This window comes from Chlorocebus sabaeus, chromosome 14 (assembly GCF_047675955.1).
Source record: "Chlorocebus sabaeus isolate Y175 chromosome 14, mChlSab1.0.hap1, whole genome shotgun sequence".
Classification (NCBI taxonomy): domain Eukaryota; kingdom Metazoa; phylum Chordata; class Mammalia; order Primates; family Cercopithecidae; genus Chlorocebus; species Chlorocebus sabaeus.
Genome location: NC_132917.1, coordinates 253195 through 272613, shown reverse-complemented (window position 1 = coordinate 272613; position 19419 = coordinate 253195). Strand labels below are relative to the sequence as shown.

At 47.0% G+C, this 19419-nt stretch overlaps 1 protein-coding gene and 1 long non-coding RNA gene across 12 annotated transcripts; one reads left to right on the top strand and one right to left on the bottom strand.

The window, feature by feature from the left end:
• Positions 1-370: 370 nt before the first annotated feature.
• LOC119627165 (uncharacterized) lies at positions 371-9574 on the bottom strand. 10 transcript variants are annotated; one of them, XR_005243201.2, is made up of 4 exons: positions 8128-9574; positions 5833-7899; positions 2813-5312; positions 371-1850 (listed from the first exon to the last, which is right to left on the bottom strand). It is a non-coding gene; the product is annotated as an uncharacterized lncRNA (long non-coding RNA). The 10 variants fall into 10 exon arrangements; XR_012095159.1 differs by having other exon boundaries at positions 371-2917; positions 3412-5312; XR_012095160.1 differs by adding an exon at positions 5335-5426 and having other exon boundaries at positions 371-5139; positions 8128-9571.
• Positions 9575-9861: 287 nt separating this feature from the next.
• ALKAL2 (ALK and LTK ligand 2) lies at positions 9862-18885 on the top strand. Of its 2 annotated transcripts, none has more exons than XM_007971658.3 (6): positions 9862-9972; positions 10626-10935; positions 12158-12211; positions 12298-12378; positions 15335-15399; positions 18288-18885. In XM_007971658.3, exons 2-6 carry the CDS (start codon positions 10683-10685, stop codon positions 18288-18290), a joined length of 456 nt encoding a protein of 151 aa, XP_007969849.1. In that variant the 5' UTR covers positions 9862-9972; positions 10626-10682; the 3' UTR covers positions 18291-18885. The 2 variants fall into 2 exon arrangements, with proteins under 2 accessions (XP_007969849.1, XP_007969848.1); XM_007971657.3 differs by having other exon boundaries at positions 18285-18885.
• Positions 18886-19419: the final 534 nt, after the last annotated feature.

Genomic DNA, 19419 nt, shown 5'->3' with positions numbered 1-19419 from the left:
CTAAATGGGACCCAAATTCCTGAGTCAGAACGAGGGTGGCACATGCATTGTGACACTCTGAATGAAGTTGTAATCACTACTTCACCATGACAGGTTCTAAGACAACAAAAACCCAAAATGTTACCACATAAACACAGTCCCTGAAACATGGGATTCTGAAAGGAAAACCAGGAGTGTATTTGGTCAAAGTCAACTAAATTATGAACAGCATGAAAAAAATAACAGAGCCAGCTGCTTAGTTTATACAGACAATTATATTTACTAATTGATTCAATCCTTTAAAAAGACCTACACACTAAAAAGAAAGGGAAAGCAGCCCCACTTTGCTCATGAGGAGATTAAAAGCCCAGAGCCGCAGGGACTGGCTGTGGCCACAGTGAGTGTCGGAGTAGGATTCAAAATCAGCTGCCCTGCCTGGTCTCCTCTGACTCAAAGCCTTTCCTTAACTCTTACACACGACTGATGGGAGTGTAAACTGGTACAGCCACTTAAAAGCTAAAACTGAGAACAGAACCTCTATATGGTCCAACAAACCTCCCACTGAATGTTTATCAAAGGGGAGGGAAATCTCGATATGGAAGGGATGTCTGCACCGCCCAATTATTGCAGCACTATTCACAACAGCCACAATGCAGATTCAATCCAAGTTGACAGCAACAGCAGGTGAATACAGAGGAAATGTGGCAAAATACACACTGGAATACTACTCAGCCTTAAAAAGAAGAAAATCATGTCATTTGCAACAACATGGGTGAACCTGGAGGACATCGTGCTAAGTGAAATAAGCCAGACGTAGAAAGAAAAACACCGCATGGCCTCACTTACATGTGGAAGCTAAAGAAGAGCTCACAGACGTGGAGAATAGCACAGTGGTTACAGGAGACAGTGAGGGAGTGGGGTGCTGGTGGGGGGAGCTTTGTTAACACGAACAAACCTACAATTACAAAGGAAGAAGTTCTCATCTCCTCAGAGGGTAATTGACTATGTTTTCAAGCAGCAGAAGAGAGGATTTTGAATGCTCTCAACACAAAGAAATGAGAACTGAGGTGATGGATATGCTAATTAGACTGATTTGATGGTTACACATGGTACACATGCAACAATATATCACACTGTACCCCATAAATATGCATAATTATTACATGTCAATTTAAAAAATCCATGGAAGCAAAAACTAGAGTTGCTTTTGCCAGAGTTTTGGGGAAGAGAGAAATGATGAGCTAGTGTTTAACAGGTCCAGAGATTCTGGTCAGGATGATGAAAAGTTCTGGAATTGAACAGTGATGATGATGGTTGTACAAAATTGTGAATTTACCCGATGCCACGGGGCTGCACTCTTAAAATGGTTAAAATGGTAAGTTTTATGTTACATATGTTTTATCACAATTAAAAATAAAATAGTACATGCATTCATTCTGAGAGAAAACAAAAGTCTCCTTCTTTACTTTGAAGGTGTCAACTCCCAGCCCATAAGGACAAAGAGAAAACCTCAGAGTCATGTTTAAACATGTCTGATTTATACTAAGGACAAATTGAAGAAAGTAATTGATATTGTGAAGAGTAAACTTATGGAATTCATTGCCGAAAGAGGAGGTACAGACATAAAAATATCCAAAGACATCTATGAGAAATTGTTCATTTATTGACAGCAGCCTAACAGAACATGGAGCATGATCAGGTTTTGAGTCACCCTGAGGTTCACATCACAGCAGGTTTTTGTCCCACTGCCACTGTGCCCCAGTGCGTTTCTGAGGACAGGAATGAGGAACTGGATGTATCTGCAGGTCCTTCCCAAAGCACAAACACTGCACCTTGCACACACCTGGGTCCCTGCTGTGTCCAGCCCCAACCTGTGCACAGTGAGGACAGCATACCTGGTGATCAGGACAGGGTCAGCCCTGAGATGCCCAGTGCCTAACTGCGCACAGCGAGGAGAGTTCACCTGGTTGTAAACACAAGGTCACCCCTGAGATGCCCAGTGCTTTTACATGGTGAGGGCAGCACACCTGGTTGTCAGCACATGGCCACCTCTGAAATGCCCAGTACTTGCACATTGTGAGGGAATCACACCGGCTGTCAGCACGGCGTCACCTCTGAGATGCCCTCCCGTTCACATGTGTAGCAACAAAAAATGTCTGGCTTAACAAGTGTCATTCTCAGCTCCCAGACAAAGCAGAATAGGGTGTTGTGCTCATATTCAAAGCTTTATTTTGTATTGTGTCTGTTTTTATAAATTGTGTTTCTTTTTTCACGTAGGTAAAAGTTACATCTTCAATAAGCCAAGTAATAGGAACTTACTTTGCTCACCACAGTGCCTGCTCCGCCTAAAACTATGCTCAGGATGTGGCTGGCACGTGGTCAGTTTTTGCTGGGAAGAATTAACTTTTGGAGGCTGCACATGGTCCCAAGCTCAAGGCTATGTTTTCAACGGTACTTTTAAATGCTCTTACAGAAATGTTCATACTGGGAATGCCAATGTCAGGTGAAACAGGTGATTTCTATAAAAGACGATTCTCTTAGGAAGCCAAGACTTTCTCTACTCTCCATCCTCATCTCCATGCCCCAGTTCTGAGCCTCCTCCTTTTTTCGCCTGCATCAACTACAAATTTGGCTGCGTCCATGCTGAGGTTTCGATTCAAATACCATGTCCTCAGAGATGATTCTACAACCACCTTATCAGATGCAGGTCCCCTCTGCCCTCACCATCTTATCTCTATCTCAGCATTTGTCTCTCTCCTTCTTCCCTCTTTCTTCCATGCTCTTTTTATAACTTCCTACTGTTTCATATAGTTATCTGTTTGCTGGTGTTTACCTTCTGAAGCAAGAAAACCATGCAGGAGGGACCGTCACACCTGCGGGACCTGGTGCAGTGCTGGACGTGGGGGACACTTCTCATCTCTCTGCTTAGCAACAGCATCTGACAGAAGGAGGGAAGGTCAGAAAGCCCCTGGCTTGCCTGTCTGCCCACTGGGGAGGGTGGGCAGAGGCAGGCAGGACTGGTCTGTCTACCCACGGCCCCAAACTCTTTTTGTCCATCATCCATAGCCACTTCCATAAAACACAGATCTGATCACGTTGGTCCCCTGCTCAAGGCTTGTCAATCATTTCCCACCGCCTGCAGGACGGAGTTCGGAGTACTGCAAGTGGCATTGAGAACGGCCTCTTCTCCCCTTGTCTCTCCTACACTCTGCTCCAGAAGGGCCCCTCACACATTCCAAGCACGCTGGGACCCAGCACCTTGGCTACTTACATGTGCCTTCCCTGCCCCCTTCATCCATAAACCAGCCTCAAGGGAGTGGCCCCCACCCTACACTCAGCCCAGTCTCCAGGAGCACACAACACATGGGACACACTGCACCAAACAATGCCGGTTTCTTGTGGACAGAGTTTCTCCCTCTGTTCCCTGAGCACCTGAGGACCCAAGCAATGGCCATGGGATGTGTGAGTGAATCAAAGCTTCTTAGCACGAATTCTCCCTTCCTTCCTGGAGGTGCAGACTGTTTCTGTTTGATGTCCATTTCCAAGCATGTCCAACCTGTGGCCCGCCGGTCACATGCAGCCCAGGACAGCTTTGAATGCACCCAACAGGAATTTGTAAACTTTCTTAAAACATGGTATTTCTTTGGTGATTTTTAAAAAATCTTATCAGCTATTGTTAGTGTTAGTGTATTTTACATGGGGCCCAAGACAATTTTTCTTCTTCCAGTGTGGCCCAGGGAAGCCAAAAGGTTGGGCATCTCTGCCTCCAGTTTCTCCTGGGACCAGCAACTGGCCTGCGTTATACTGGTGCTGCCTATCTGCTGTGGTCTCAGTGTCTGTGTCTCCCCAAAGTGCTTGTGCTAAAACCTAATCCCAAGACTGATGGTGTCAGGAGGTGGGGCCTTTAGGAGGTAATGGGGTCCTGAGGGTGGAGCCTGATTAATGGGATTAGTGTCCTTAAAAAAGGGAACCCAGAGAGCTCCCTTGCACCTTCCACCAAGTGAGGACTCGGTGAGAAAGAGCCATCGATGAAGAAAGCAGGCCCTACGTGAGGACTTGGTGAGAAAGCGCCATGGGTGAGGAGAATGGGCCCCACGTGAGGACTCGGTGAGAAAGCGCCATGGGTGAGGAGGGCGGGCCCCCCGTGAGGACTCGGTGAGAAAGCGCCATCTATGAGGAGAATGGGCTTCCAGGGAGGACTCGGTGAGAAAGCGCCATCTATGAGGAGAATGGGCCCTACGTGAGGACTCAATGAGAAAGCGCCATGGGTGAGGAGGGCGGGCCCCACGTGAGGACTCGGTGAGAAAGTGCCATCTATGAGGAGGGCGGGCCCTCACCAAACACCCAGTCTGCCTTGATATTGGACTTCCAGCCTCCAGAACTGAGGAATATGTTCCTGTTGTTTATAAGCTACCTGTGTATGATATATTGTTCTAGGAGCACACATGGACTAAGACAGTGTCTCAAGCACTCTGCCTAATGGACTGCATTATAATAGTGGCAAAAATATCAGAGAAAGCAGTCTTGAAATGTCCCCATGGTTTTAGGGAAGGGTCAGGTGAGCAAAACATACACTGTTCTTAACTAGTATATCCCAGCCAGCCACACTTATATACCATCCTAACAGCACAGGTACCATGCCTCAGGCAGCAGCAGGGGCACGGGTCTGAATCCGACTCCACTGGACTGAGCCCTCACCCACTGTTCTGAGTGCTGGTCACATGGAAACTTACTAATTCAGGATATTTCAGTCCACTTCTAACTATAGATTCTCTATGCAGCTGTGAACAAGTCACCAAATTCTGATGCCCCAGACATTCTCCAGGATTGGATAATGCTCTCTTTCATGCCATACTGTAAGGGATAAAATATAGGAAAAAAATAGACCATTATGACAGCAGACACTCTGAAAGGCAGTAATAGCAATAATTGATCAGTTACAAGACATTTAAACTACACTAAAAAGTTAACATATTTTACCTTATTTAATGTTTATAAAACCTCTGAGGTTGTACATACTCCTGTCATTTTAGACATGAAGAAACTGGGCTCAAAGAAGTTGTCTTGCCCAAGTTCACACATATGTGAGCAGGAATCAGAACCTGAGCCCATTTCTGTGACTTTGAAGCCCACATCCTTTGCACTCTGCTGTGCTGTGTTCTTGAAAGAAAGTGGAGTTCAGGGGAGGTGACTCTCCATCTGTTCCTCCCACCCCCTTCCTACAGCCCCATCTTCCCAGCAGATCCAAGAGGTTCTGGTGCCTCCTCCTCGGGAGTTTGCAGATGCAGTTCCCTCTATCCAGGAGGCACCCCCATCACCATGGTTAGCTTATCCTAGAAACAAACAAAAACATACTTTGGTAGGTGGTTCCTTTATGACACTTTGGATGTGTCTGCGATGAACCTAGATCATTGTGTGTGTCACTTCTGATCAGGATATTTGCTTTCCTGCAGAAAACAGATGGAATGCAGATATATCATTGTTGTTACTCAGCATCTATGAATATAGTTTGTTGAAATATTGTCATGGATGAGTTTGACTGTTGATGTAGCCTTTATACCAAATAAAAAGGGTTTTTTTTTTTAATATGTTGATGATGGGTGTGTTCTTTCAAATTTATTCTTACTGCTTCCATCAAAAGATGTCAGATTGGTGCCTCCAAATGGCAAGTAAGCATCACAGTGTTTTTAGATTTTATAATTAAAATTCAGTTTGAAGGAACAAGGTAAAGTCCATACCTTTAAGCCTTTCCCCATGAAAAGTCTTCTTTATCTTGGCCATGGAACAATAAATTTTTTAAAAAAGCAAATCAGCCATGCTATCTTAACCCAACCCTTTAAATAAAACTCTCACCTGATTTCTGCATAGCAGCGTGCATTTGCAGATGCAAAAGCGGTGTCGAAGAATGGGATGGCGGTAGATGACCATGTTTTTGGAATCATCTTCTTCCTCCCTAGAAGGGGAGAAGCGTTACATAGAATGCTGTACTTCATCGATCTAGAATAAAGCAGCAGATATCATGCATACATTTTCACTTATAAGAGTCTATATTTATTACATTTATACTAGGAAAATTAATCCTGTTAGAAAGCTTGTCTTCCTAAATGCTTTAAACACTGTTTAGTACGTGCCTAGCATACTAATAGCATTTTGATAGCTTGAAAAAAAACCAGAATTGGTAAATATTAAAGAGTAAGCAATATTTGCTTATAGTACATGATGCTATCCTTTATGAAAGGTGATTATTTTATTCTACAATACGAACTTCATTAGATTGTTAAATGATTGACATAATGATTGAAAAATATAACAATTCATTTTAAAGTATGTGGTTAATACATACGTATTTTAGAAGTCTTTGAAGGCAGCTAATATTCATCTAAAATTAAATACATACCCTCTGGATGAAGAAAAAAATGACTGCAGTCAAAACATCAGAACTTTTTGGGAGGCTGAGGCAGGCGGATCATGAGGTCAGGAGATTGAGACCATCCTGGCTAACACGGTGAGACCCCATCTCAACTAAAAATACAAAAATATTAGCTGGGCATGGTGGCGGGCGCCTGTAGTCCCAGCTACTCCGGAGGCTGAGGCAGGAGAATGATGTGAACCCGGGAGGCGGAGCTTGCAGTGAGCCGAGATGGCGCCACTGCACTCCAGCCTGGGAGACAGCGAGACTCAGTCGCAAACAAAACAAAACAAAACAAAACAAAACATCAGAACTTTAACCTGTTTATGAATTGAAAAAAATAACTCACCCATCTCATGACCTATACGTAGTACTCTTAGAGTACATTAAATACAGGTTTGTTTTTTTTTCTCTGCTCGGTTTTCTTCCTATGATCCAACACAGTTTTCTCAAAAAGATAACCAACTAAATCAAATCTAGAAAAAAATTTTTTTCCAGTAATTCTAGAATATAGTTTGTTGCTAATTTTGCCTCTTTTCTTTTTGGCTTCCTGGACCCTTGACAGTAGAATGTTGTTCACGTTCTAAAGGAAGGAATTAAATGATTTTATATAAATATATCACCTCTTCTTGTCTGCAAATAGATGGTGAAACTCATAGTGATGATCTCAAGTGAATTATCTTCAGCTTTTTGTAGGGATCACGGCATCTTGTTTTAAGACTTGTTTTGGTAATAATCTTAGTATTATGTAATTTTAGAGTTTGGAGACCAACTAGCCCAATCACCTCATTTTACACAAAAAGTAGAGGAGAGACTAAGTGATTTGTTAAATACAGCTTCATATGTTCATCTGCACTGGGGTGCTTTACTTTGCACTAACCGGCATAGCCAATGGATTTAGCAGATCAGACTGTACTGACACAACACAGTTGATTCTTGAACAACACGGGTTTGAAGGGGTCCACTTACAGATTGTTTTTTCAAACGTGGGTCGAAAACACAGCAGCTGGAGGATGCGAAACGCACGCAGAGGGAGGGCAACTTTCCGTATTTGCGTGTTCCACAGGCCCCATCGTGGGACGTGAATGTGCCTGGATTTCGGTATCTGCTGGAACTAGTCTCACGCTATACCAAGGGATGACTGCACACGTATTTCTGGTGACTGGAGAATTCCAAGGGGTTCATCTTGACAATACCATTAACTTAAAAGTTCAATAAAGATGAACAAATCAGTGGTACACTCTAAGTTTGTTAAAATCTGTAAAATTTGTTTCTGTAATATAAAATGAGCAGCACCTAGATAATTTTAGCACGGAACTTTGTAAAAACAAATGAACACATAAATTGCCTGACTCTTAATTGTAAGATCTCATTAATCCAAAGACCAACCAAGCATCAGCTCTGCTGCTGTTGATTATCCACCAAACCTCTGCTGAGCTGGGCAAAAGTCTTGGCCCACACTTGGATGGTAGAAAGGGCTCGTTCAAGGAATCCATTTGTCCCAATAAAAACTGCAAAAGAAAAGAGATAATATTAATTACTAGCAAGGCTTTCTCGGTAGGTAGAATTTGTGTGTGTGTTGGGGGGGGGAATAGATCCTACTGGTATTTTATAGAAGAAATTTAGCTTTTGATTGTATAAAATACTATTCTAATAGAGTCTACGTAAATTTAAAATAATACGTGAAAATGTGTTTTCTTCTTTTTACCATACAACGATTTTTTGAAAAACTGTCTTACACCATGCTATTTTACAACAGTGAAATCTTCTCATGGTTCTATTTTTCTGCGAACTGCGGTGTCCACCAGCTGCGAGGTGGGCCCTGCGAGCAGGACAGGGAGCAGGGCCGGGAAGGGCCGGTTCCATCGCCAGGCGTCGCTCTCGCCAGAGGAACTCAAGTGTCTAAAGGGAAAGGGAGAAAGGAAAAATGCCTCCTTTCAAGTGCCTAAGGTCTGTTTGACATAAAATTTTACTTTTTTTCTGAGTGTATTTTAGCAGAAATGTTCACATTTCAGTCATGTTGCTTGCAAAAAGAAACAGAAGAAAAGCCTCGCTGTGAAATCCAACCATCTGTTTTTACAGGGAGCGGAGAGAACGCACATCCCAACGGCGTGGGGCGGGGTCCTGAACAGGCACGTTTCGTATCTTCCCTCTCCACGCTGCCTCCTTGCCCAGTTCTGCCGGACACTTTCTCCTCCTAAGGAAACAGACCCGGTGCAGGGAGAGAGAAAGGACGCGGAGATGGGCGTAGACGGGGCCTCGCCGAGAGCTCAGGGGACCGGGGCGCGCAGCCTCCAGCCCGCACCGCCCGCGCGCACGTGCGCCTGGGCCAGCATCTTCCCGCCGCGGTCCTGCGACGGCCGCGATCCTGGGGCAGGCCTTTAATTCTCGCCCACTCCGCCTCCCTGATTGCACTCAGAACACCTTTCCCAACCAGATCGCGGACTTGGAAGACGTCCAGCTCTTGCCCAGAAAGCACCAATTGAATGGGAAAGTGCGCAACTGATGGATAATACATTTTACAAGAATAAAACAAAAGAGGCGAATTGCTGAACTTTCACAGATGTGCCGGGCTTCAGCCAAAGAGCCAAACTTTCTTAAAGACGAGCCCGGGAGGCAAGTGCCCTCCTGCGGGCTTTCCCCGCCGGGGCGCGAGGTACCCGCCGGCCGAGGGTCCAGCGCAGAGGAGCGCGCAGGCGGCGCGGGCCCTGCGGGGGAGGGACCTTCACTGGTCCTGTCGCGGGGGTCTGGGGAGGCGGTGCAAGCCCGCCCCGCTCGCCAAGCTCCTGCCTCCTGGCCACCCCGCTGCGGGGACCCGGGCTTGGGGACCCGAACCTGGGGACTGAGCTCGGGCGGGGCAGACCCCTCGGGGTCCCGAGAGCGGATCCCTCCAAAACGGATGGACTCTAATTGACTTATTAAATGTCGAAGCAATCGGGCAGCTCCCTTTTTAATAGCCCAAGATCTACATTGAGACAAAAACAGAACCGAGTTCCTGGTAAAGGCGTTTCTTCTCATCCTGTCACAAGTGACAGGAACGGAGGGAAACAGGCTGGGGGAGGGGCGGGGGGAGGAGGGGGGGAAGAGGAGGAGACGGGGAGTGGGGGAAGGTGGGGAGGAGAGGAGACGGGAGACGGGGAAGGTGGGGAGGAAAGGGGCGCGGGAGCCGGGGCGCGGGCGCGGGGGAGACGCGGTGGAGATGCGGGTGGGGGGACCGGGCGGGGGCGGGGGCGGATTGGGAGGGGGCGGGAGACGGGGGGAGGCGAGAGCGAGGTGAGGCGGGGGTACTGACGAAGATCCGCATGGGGGTACGAACACTTCAGCGGCTTCTAATTAAAGCCCCGCTCGGAGCCCTCGGGGACCCGCCTGACGTCGGCGGGCGCGGGGATAAGAAGCGCCCCGAGGTCCGAGGCGGGAGTCGGAGCCGGCGCACCCCAGGGCGGCCGCGGGTCCAGCGCTCGGAGCGGCCGAGTCCCCGCGTCCCCGCGTCCCGTGCGCTCCGCCCGCCGGGCATGGAGTAGTGGCGCAGCTCGGGGCGCGGGGACAGACGTGCGCACAGACGGCGGCGGCTCCCGCGGCTCCAGGTAACCGGCCCGGCCCCGACGCGCAGGTGGCTCCCGGGGGCGCGGGGCAGGTGCGGGCGGGCGCAGCGGCCCGGAGGCGAGGGGCTTCCAGCACGTGGCGCGGCCGGGGCCAGCGCGAGGGTCCGCACCCGGCCTCCTCCGTGGGCTTCGGGGACTCGGCGCCCGCCGGCGACCACCGCACAAAGGCAACGCTGGAAACTTGAGCGCTGCCGCCGGGCCCGGCGCGCGGCGCCGCGTTCTTGGAGAGAGGTGGGCGCGGGGGCGCGGCCCCTCCGAGGTCCGCCCGCGGCCGGGGAGCTGCCTGGCACCCGCGGCTTCCGAAGGGGAAAGAAAGTTGTGCCCGCGCCAGGCGCAGCGCGCTCGGCGGACGCGGCCTTTCGGGCGAAAGTTAGGAGGGGCCGGGCGGGCGGGCGGGTTCCGGGGGCTCCTTTCGGCACCGGCGGCGGTCGCTCCCCGTGGGCGGGACCTCGGGCGGGATCGTCGAGGAGACCGCGGCCCCCTCACCTGCCGGCTCGTTCCTCGGGGTCCGCGGAGGTGCGGGACCGGGTCCAGCGCCAGCGGCTCCTCCCGCCTCCCCTCCCCCCGCCGCCCCGCACTCCGTCCCCCTCCCCCGCTGACTTTCTCTCCGGCCCCCCGCGCCCCTTCTCCCGCAGCGAGCCCAGCTCCCGGCGCGTGTCGGAGTCTCCCAGCCCCGCGGCCCCGAGCGCACGATGCGCGGACCCGGGCGCCCCCTCCTCCTGGGGCTGCTGCTGGTGCTGGGGGCGGCGGGGCGCGGCCGGGGGGGCGCGGAGCCCCGGGAGCCGGCGGACGGGCAGGCGCTGCTGCGGCTGGTGGCGGAGCTCGTCCAGGAGCTGCGGAAGCACCACTCGGCGGAGCACAAGGGCCTGCAGCTCCTCGGGCGGGACTGCGCCCTGGGCCGCGCGGAGGCGGCGGGGCTGGGGCCTTCGCCGGAGCAGCGAGTGGGTGAGTGGGGCCGAGCGCGCCCGAGGGCCGGGGCTGCTGGGAAATAGAATTGTCTTTGAGACACACGTTTCAAAAAGAGACATCAATTTTGACCATTGAACAGCAGAATTCCTTTTTTTTTTTTTTTTTAAGAAAAAGAAAATAGCAGCAATAGGTCCGCGCATGAGGCCTGGCAGAGAAGCGCCCGGTCTCCTCCTGGCGCGCGTGAGCTGCTGTGCGGGTTGGTGCTTTCCGCACGGAACTGTCACCCGTCACTTTGGAAATGGAAGCATTTCCAGCAAAGCGTTCCCAACTGAGAAGGAAGCATCCAAGCTCCTTGGTGGCCCTGCCCAGAGTGGCGGCCCACGGGGAATTTCCCAGGAAAGCATGAAAGCTTCTAATGCTTTTGTGACACAATCAGGTCAAATATGATAAGGTCAGCTTTACCCGGGCCGCGTCAAGCTAGGAGTGAATGAAGACTCTCACTAGGGGATGCCCTGCGAGGGAGGGCCTGACTTCACACAGCCGGGGCTCAGCCAGGAGCCCTGAACGGCGGAGTGAAGATGGAGAGGGCTGTAAACACGCAAAAACAAAGCTGAACTCAAGAACACCCGCAGGGTTCTCCCCACCCACTGTCTGCGGAGAACCCTGGTGGTGGAAGTTTGCCTGACTGAGTCTTTCCCTAGGATTCCTACCCTACAAACCAGGTTTATGCATATTCCCACTAATTCACACCTCACTGAACCGTGGTCTTTTAATCCTTATTCTAAATATTTATCTAGAAAAATTAATATTCTATAACCCATTTTTTTTTTGATGGGTCAAGTGTTCTCTAAAAACTCTGAAATGTTGTGGGATTTGATTCCCAAGGTCCTCAAAATTAAAGTGCCTAAAAGTGACTTATTCACTGGAAGGTAAATGTTTAAAAGAGAGAGAGAAAAAAACACGTTTTCTTACCTCTATAACTTCGTGGTCTCTGTCTGCATCCCATGGGGTAGAGAGCAGACATAATCCTGCAGTTTCAGGAGTAGTTACTGTTATCTCAAGGAAAGTAAATGTCCCTGATACTGACTGAGTCTTCTTCACTGTCGTGTGTTGCAATCCAGGGCCCCAGCCTTTTTTATTTTGTGTAAAGCAACTTGGCTAATGTGGAGTTTCCAGTTCTCTTCAACATCCACTTAAGATCACATTTTTAAAAAATGCTTCCTTCAGGTAATATACTACTTTCTTTTCCCTGAAACAGAAATTGTTCCTCGAGATCTGAGGATGAAGGACAAGTTTCTAAAACACCTTACAGGTAAGTTTCCTCCTCGTTCCTCACCTCACCCAGAGTTCCTTTGTACCTGTGAGTCTTCATGATCTGTTTCTTCTTCCATGTTCCAGGCCCTCTTTATTTTAGTCCAAAGTGCAGCAAACACTTCCATAGACTTTATCACAACACCAGAGACTGCACCATTCCTGCATGTAAGTAACAGCATTGAATTTTTATAAAATGCAAGTGCAGTGCAGGCAGCGGTTCCCACCTCTTTCCATTTCCTCATATAGGCCCCTGCCTTCTTAGCTCAAATTTGCCTATTCCTTCCTCACTATGGAGTTAGGGGCCAAGATGGCCAGACCATTGCAGAAGATAACTAACTTCTGCATCAGCTAACGCCAAACTGGAAATTATTTACAGTCACTGGAATAATAGGCTCTTGGGATGGGCTGAACTCCGATTCTCCTTCTGTTGTTAATTCTCCTCCAATGCCCATGTTTGTGCGTACTCTACTATGGCAGTCAAACAGATGTTAAGAATGAGTTGCTAAAATGACTCCAAGAATAAGATTGACCTGGATCATCTCCACTGCTCTGAGCAGACTTTTTCTTCCCATCAGTAATTATAACCTCATCATCCAAGAATTTCATTGTGATTTCAAAAGTGTTTCTCTGGCTGGCTCCATCACTCCTTCAGAAATGCAGAGTTGCCCTTATCAACCTAGCTCTCAGCAGTAGCTTTCTCTCCTGTTTCTTTTCAGTCTTCCTAACCTGCTTCTGGCTATTTATTCATAACAAAACATTTTATTTCTCCAAAAGCAGCTCCTTGTTCTCTTCACTGAAGCTTTATTAGCTACAGTGATAGGGCCCTAACCCATTTTTTTTTTTAAATTCAGACTCCAACTTTCATTTCATTTAAGGCTTACAGAAAAGTCACGCAGACACACTAGGCATCCTGCTAACTGCTGTCATCAGGGCTCTCCAGCCGGACCAGGCAGCAGACCAGACTTGCTGTCCTGCCTTCCCCCTCCAAAAACAAACAAAAAGTCAATTTACACAAAGTATAAGTGTTTTTCTTTGTTTAGGCAGCAAAATTACTTCGAATAATAATAACCATCATGTATAGGGCTTCTTCTGTGTGCCAGGTGCATGCCAGTGAGCCTCAGCCCACTGAAGTAGCATCACCAGCACATTTTGGACAAGGCTAAGGCACATGCATGCTTGGCATTCGCACCAACAGCATGAAGACACATGGAACGCAGCCTCAGCCCCTCTGACCATGGCTTTAGCGACACCATCCTCACGCCAAGGCCAGCAGCACACACTTCCTGAAGAGTTTCGTTTTCATATTCTTGGTGCTGGGCCGCACCCTTCCATGTGGACCTGGCACACTAGTACTGTTTTCTTCTTTTGGAATGTAATCACCTGTTTGGGAATCATTAATGTGGCTCTTGCGGCCAGAAAATTTTATCATTTGTATTGTTTTGATGTGCATATATTTTATATTACATATTTCCTTACAGTAATAGGATCACAGATTCCAAATTTGGAAGTGACCTCTGAGTCATTCAATCTCATCTCTTCATTTATGGATGAGGAATTGCTTTTGTGCTGTCAGATATCAGCAAAGCTAAGGCACAGATCTCATGGTTGACTCTGCAGGCCTTTTTCCAGGGCATCAAGCTGCGCCCCCATTTGATACCTCCTTTTGCTCACAGCAACTCGGCTTTATACTAAGCTCCTGATCACAGCTCAGCCTGGGCCATGGAGAGGGAGAAGGCGGAGAGATCTGGGCCTTGAGACGGGAGGCTACTTTGCTGCTTTCTGCCTCTTCTTAGCCCATAAAGAACTGGAGAGCTGAAGTTGGACCACTTCTTTACTGCGTTAGGCCATATAAAAGAAAGTCCTTGGGATCCTGGAATATCAGACCTGAAGGAAGTTAGTGCCTTCTCAAAGTGTGGTCCTATGGGGAGCTTGCTGGGAATGCAGAAGTCAGTCCCATCTAGACTTGTTGAACAAAATCTGCATTTTAGTAAGATCCCCAGATGATTGGTCTGCACATGAAGGTTTGCAAGACATTGCTGAAAACACCTGGGTTAAGCAGCACGTGGTCAGCTGGGAGCCTGGACATGACACAAGTGGAAGTCTTTACAATTCATTGATTAGATCAGCCATTGAAATCACACAATCCACTGCATTCATGATGTGGAATCTGTTTAGGAAAGCTACGTTCTAAAAGGCATGATGCTGCTTGTGAAAGAGAGAACCAGGCGTTCAGATGACCCAGGGCCACTGTTTGGGCATCTTTTTTCCCTTTGAAAAACATTTTGTTTGAAAAATCCCTAACAATATGTGCCATAAGTATTTAGGAGGCATATTTTTGGAAGTAGAGCTGGCTACTTATCTAACATATTGTATACATTTATCATTGTCAATCTACCCGTTCAACTCAGATTTTCAGTTGGGTATAAATTCTTCCTTTTAATAAGATTTTTCTATTCTTGAGAAATAAATTGTAATAATTTACAAACGATTTCAGCTTTCCACAGATCTTCACCCTGAGGACATATTTTCCCTTATGGCCATGACCACTACACCTTCTCAGTTTCTACAGGCAGCATGGCCAGAATAGTGGAATGGGAGACTGTGTACGATACCAAGGAGTATCAGTCTCCGCTTAGAAATGGGCACATTGCTTCTGCTCGCCATCCACTCCAGGCCTCTGCTCTGCTGACTTTTGACCCACTTTCTTTAGAATTACAGGCAGAAGGCTTTGTCCCACGGTCAACTCAAGTTGGGATTCAGCCTGCACATGACCCAGAAGTAGCACAAGGGTATGGAAGGATTGTCACGTAGGAAGCTATTTCTGAGAGAAGCAATGGGCAGCCAGCTCAGCCATGCAGTCTTCGTGTCTGTCCCTCCTCCCTCCGCAGCCCCCCTTACATCATCCCACTTCTGCCATTGAAGCTTAAGCCCTCGAAGTACCATAAATTATTAAGTCAACAACTTAGAACCCATGCCTGCAGATTAGACTCCGTATTGCTTCCAGGGAATTCAGATATTTAAAGAAATAAATGGCTTTAGTAGCTGATATACGTGCAAAAAAAAAGTGATTTATTTATTTTTTACGTAACTGACAAGGGTCTGTGATTTTTTTTCACCATAGACTATAAAAGATGCGCCAGGCTTCTTACCCGGTTGGCTGTCAGTCCAGTGTGCATGGAGGATAAGGTAAGCTTGGACAGAAGTGCACTGGAGCACATACCAAAGACGGGAATCTCGCTTGGGACATGAAAACTTCACGGGAGTTTAGGAACACTCATTCTTTGGCTGAGGTAGCCGTATTCTAAGTAGAGAAGGTCCAACACTCTTATCTCAGTGCTGAATGCTGCCCCACTGGCCTGTCGACACTGCCCAGGCAGCTGCTGTTCACTGCTCACCGCACGGCACATGGGCACTGAGTGGGTCCTGCTCTAAAACACAGCAAATCCGCCAGTTTCAGCATATGACTGAGCGCATAAGCCAGGAACAGACTAAAATTGTCCCTGTTTACTTTGAGGCATTCATTCATTCACTAACACAAGTTGAGTAGATGACCAACATTGTCCATGTAAATTCAAATGATCACATCTGGTAAATGTTTGAGTTGTAGTCTATCATGACAGTAAGCTCATAAAGAACAGCTATCCTCTTTAAATGTTTCTATCAATGGTTTTTTTTTATAGCCTCTAATAGTAAAAACGTAAATGCATACCACATTTATGAAGTGAACTTTGTACCTTGGCCCCTCGAGGGCTGATATGCAACATGTAACAGCAACCATCAGCGGATGTTTTTAAGGGTAAGGTTTTATTTTCCTGACACAAATGCCACAGAATTCAATCACGTTAGACAGCAGGATGCCACTGTAATTTCACCTATTTTATACTTACTACATGTCTTGTATGTGTGGGCACTGCCCGATGCTGGCTACACCAGCACCAGACAGGCTTCCTGCCCATCGACAGCTGTTCAGAGCACATTCATGAAGAGGGAGTATTTTTCTAGTGGTTACTCTAGTTTGTCTCATGTAAAATGGATGAGGGTAGGTAGTGCTCTTTCCTATACAGATGTGCTCTCTGTGGAGAAGCAGTGCTTATGGATATTTAGGTAGCAGCAGCAGCAGGGTTGTGTGCATGACCCCAACACCAGCAGGAAGCATCTTTCCCAGTAGAAGAAACTGCTGCTAATGAGAGAAATGGCACGGGGGAGGCAGGCCGGTGGGTAATGGCGGGTTGAGACTGCGTTTTGCAGTTTCACTGCACTTTTTCTTTGGAGACAGTGAAGGTTTCAATGCCAGGCAAAGCTGGGAAGTGCTGTGTAGTAATGTCCCCCCAGGTCCCTGCTCTTTCCAGTTCTCTCGAGCTGCTCATCCACTGCCTGTATGTCACACGGACTTTCTTCTCTCTAAATCAGTGAACCGATGTATATTCCTGTCACCCAAGGTGATATGCCAGGGGAGATGAGGTTTTTTTTTTTTAGGTATTTCTTTATAATTAAATCCCGTTGTTCCCAGAGATGAGCCAGGGACATCCTTGGAAGTTTTCCACTTACTTACAAGTGAGGAGAGCCAGTTCCCCACTGTTTTAGCCACTGGAAGAGCTACTCTGTCTACATGTCCATTAGCCAACCCCTGCCTCCCTTCTGCTGGCTGCTGCTGGAGGCAGCTGCAGTTACACTGAAGGACATGGTCATTTCAGTGGGACTCAGGCTCCTGGATGGGTCTCTGCATGGCGCTTCATGCTTTGCAAATGCCACAGTGATGCCCCGCAGAAAAGCTGTGGTGGAATCCCCTTGATCGTCTCCAGCACCCTTTACATCACTCTCCCCATCGCTGGACAACCACATGAGAGCCTGACTGACGATGAGATGCGGTAAAGGTAGCAGGGCAAGGCCCAGGCTCACAAGCTTCTGTTCCCAAAAGGCCACCTGCTTGACGGCCACAGGTGTCGCAGCTGTAACTGGGTTCATTTTGGCCAAGACATAGGTATAGTTTAAAACACTGATACCCTCTTAACTATAATTTCGTAACTTCTATTTTTTTTAAAAGATACTTTCTTCAAAGTCCAAAAGTTTTAAACGGCAACAGCAAATTGTTACCTGGCTGGTCACCACAGTGTAGATACAGTCCGGGGTTTCTCTGTGCTTTGCAGACCTCAGTGAGACACCAGAGGGCAGGGCAGGCATCCCAGGGTGCCCACACTAGTGCGACGGTGTGGCATCAGGAAGGCCCCGCAGTCCCGGTTCTGCCGGTTAACAACCTGCCACACACACTTCTGTCCTGACACACAAGGACGGCAGGGCGAGACTGCAAACCATGACCTTGTCTTTGTCAAGAAAGGCCCAGAGCCTGAGAAAAGCAGGTGTTTAGCAGGAAGGGCTCTGCCCTCATCTCAGAGCAAATCCATTTGCCGCATTCTGAAGCTCATTAATAGACCTCTTCAGCCAAAGAGAACAACGTCCCCACCTACCCTCCCTAACAGTCACAGACGCACTTCATTGTTGGACTTCCAGGTCAGTCAATCAGAAGCCTGAGCTCTGGAATATTGTCAAAGAAAAGGAGTTCTGAGTAGTGAGTGCCCAGTGCACTCTCCCAAATGCAGCCTCATCTTAGTAACCTTGAAGTTTATCATTCTTTTAAAAATAAACAGAATACCAATGGTTTAGATATTCCAACAAAGAATGCTAGAAACAACTGTCTAATCTTGATTATTAGCTTTACCAACTCTGTGAACACTAAGGTTGCAGAACTGCCAGGTAAATCCTGTGGCCTGGACTACTGAGGATTCTGATAGCACATGTAAGACTGAGCACTCTTCTTCAAGCTTTAATAAGCATCCACATGTATCTGTGATGACTTTCATTGCTTTAGCATCGCAGCCATGTAGTAACTGCAGAAAGAAGTTATTTTTCAAAATACAATAGACTACACTTTTTGGAACACAGAGACATACAGACGCACTCTGAGACTGCCTGTTTATAAACATGTTGTGTCCCCTAACTGAAGTGACAGGTCGTCTGGAATTCACAGGAAGAAGTCTGGATAGTCATATCAAACGCAATGTATTTGTTTTCAGCAGTGAGCAGACTGTACAGGAGCAGCACACCAGGAGCCATGAGAAGTGCCTTGGAAACCAACAGGGAAACAGAACTATCTTTATACACATCCCCTCATGGACAAGAGATTTATTTTTGCAGACAGACTCTTCCATAAGTCCTTTGAGTTTTGTATGTTGTTGACACTGTTTGCAGATACATATTCGATAAATCAGTGTATCGACAGTGATATCTGTCACTCTTATTTTAAAAACAACCACAAAAGGAATGCTCCACGTTTGATGTGTAGTGCTATAAAACACAGAGAATATTTCATTTTCTTGATTAGGTGAAATCACAAAAAATGTTTCTTTAGAAACGTAAGCAGAATCTTAAAGTATATTTTCATATAACATAATTTAATATTCCGTATTACTTTCACTGTTAAATTCTCAGAGTATTATTTGGAATGGCATGAAAAATTAAAATTTTGGTCATGTTTTAGGAACAGTGGAGTGTAAATCTGTGGCTAATTCTGTTGGTCCTTTGTATAATAAATGTAAAATAGTATTCCAGCTATTGTGCAATATGTAAATACTGTAAATAAACACAAGTAATAAATGAAGTGTTTGTTATAATGAATAGTCTTCAAAGTGACTCTCTACCTCTCTAACAGTTTCACTGTTGGGAATTCGTGTCTTCAGATTTACTGAGACCATGACACTGGCAAAAGGTCACAGAATATAAAAGTCATAAACAAATGAAAACTTGAAGCCTAAGAATTTCTCTAAGGGATAATTAGCATTTTTTAAAAGTAGAGGCTACTATATATTGGTGACATAATTTCTTCAGATAGGCCCTGATTTGCTGGGAAATATTCCAAATAAGGTTGTATCCATTATTTCCCAAGCGATTTTGTAATCATGAAAATGCAAAACTAGGAGGAACCTTAAGACTTCTAAGCAGTCTCAAAATTTTACATGTAGATGTATTTTAAACAGATCTAACTGGATCCAATTTAAAAAGCGGAATTCAGCAAAGCAATGTTTCTCCATTCATATGAGCCCTTGTCGGCAGATGGTATTGTCTGGGTATAGCCATAAGGACAGAATAGTCAAGAGTCCTACGATTTGTTTGAGGATGTGTATTTATAAACATTAAAGAAAAACTATAGGA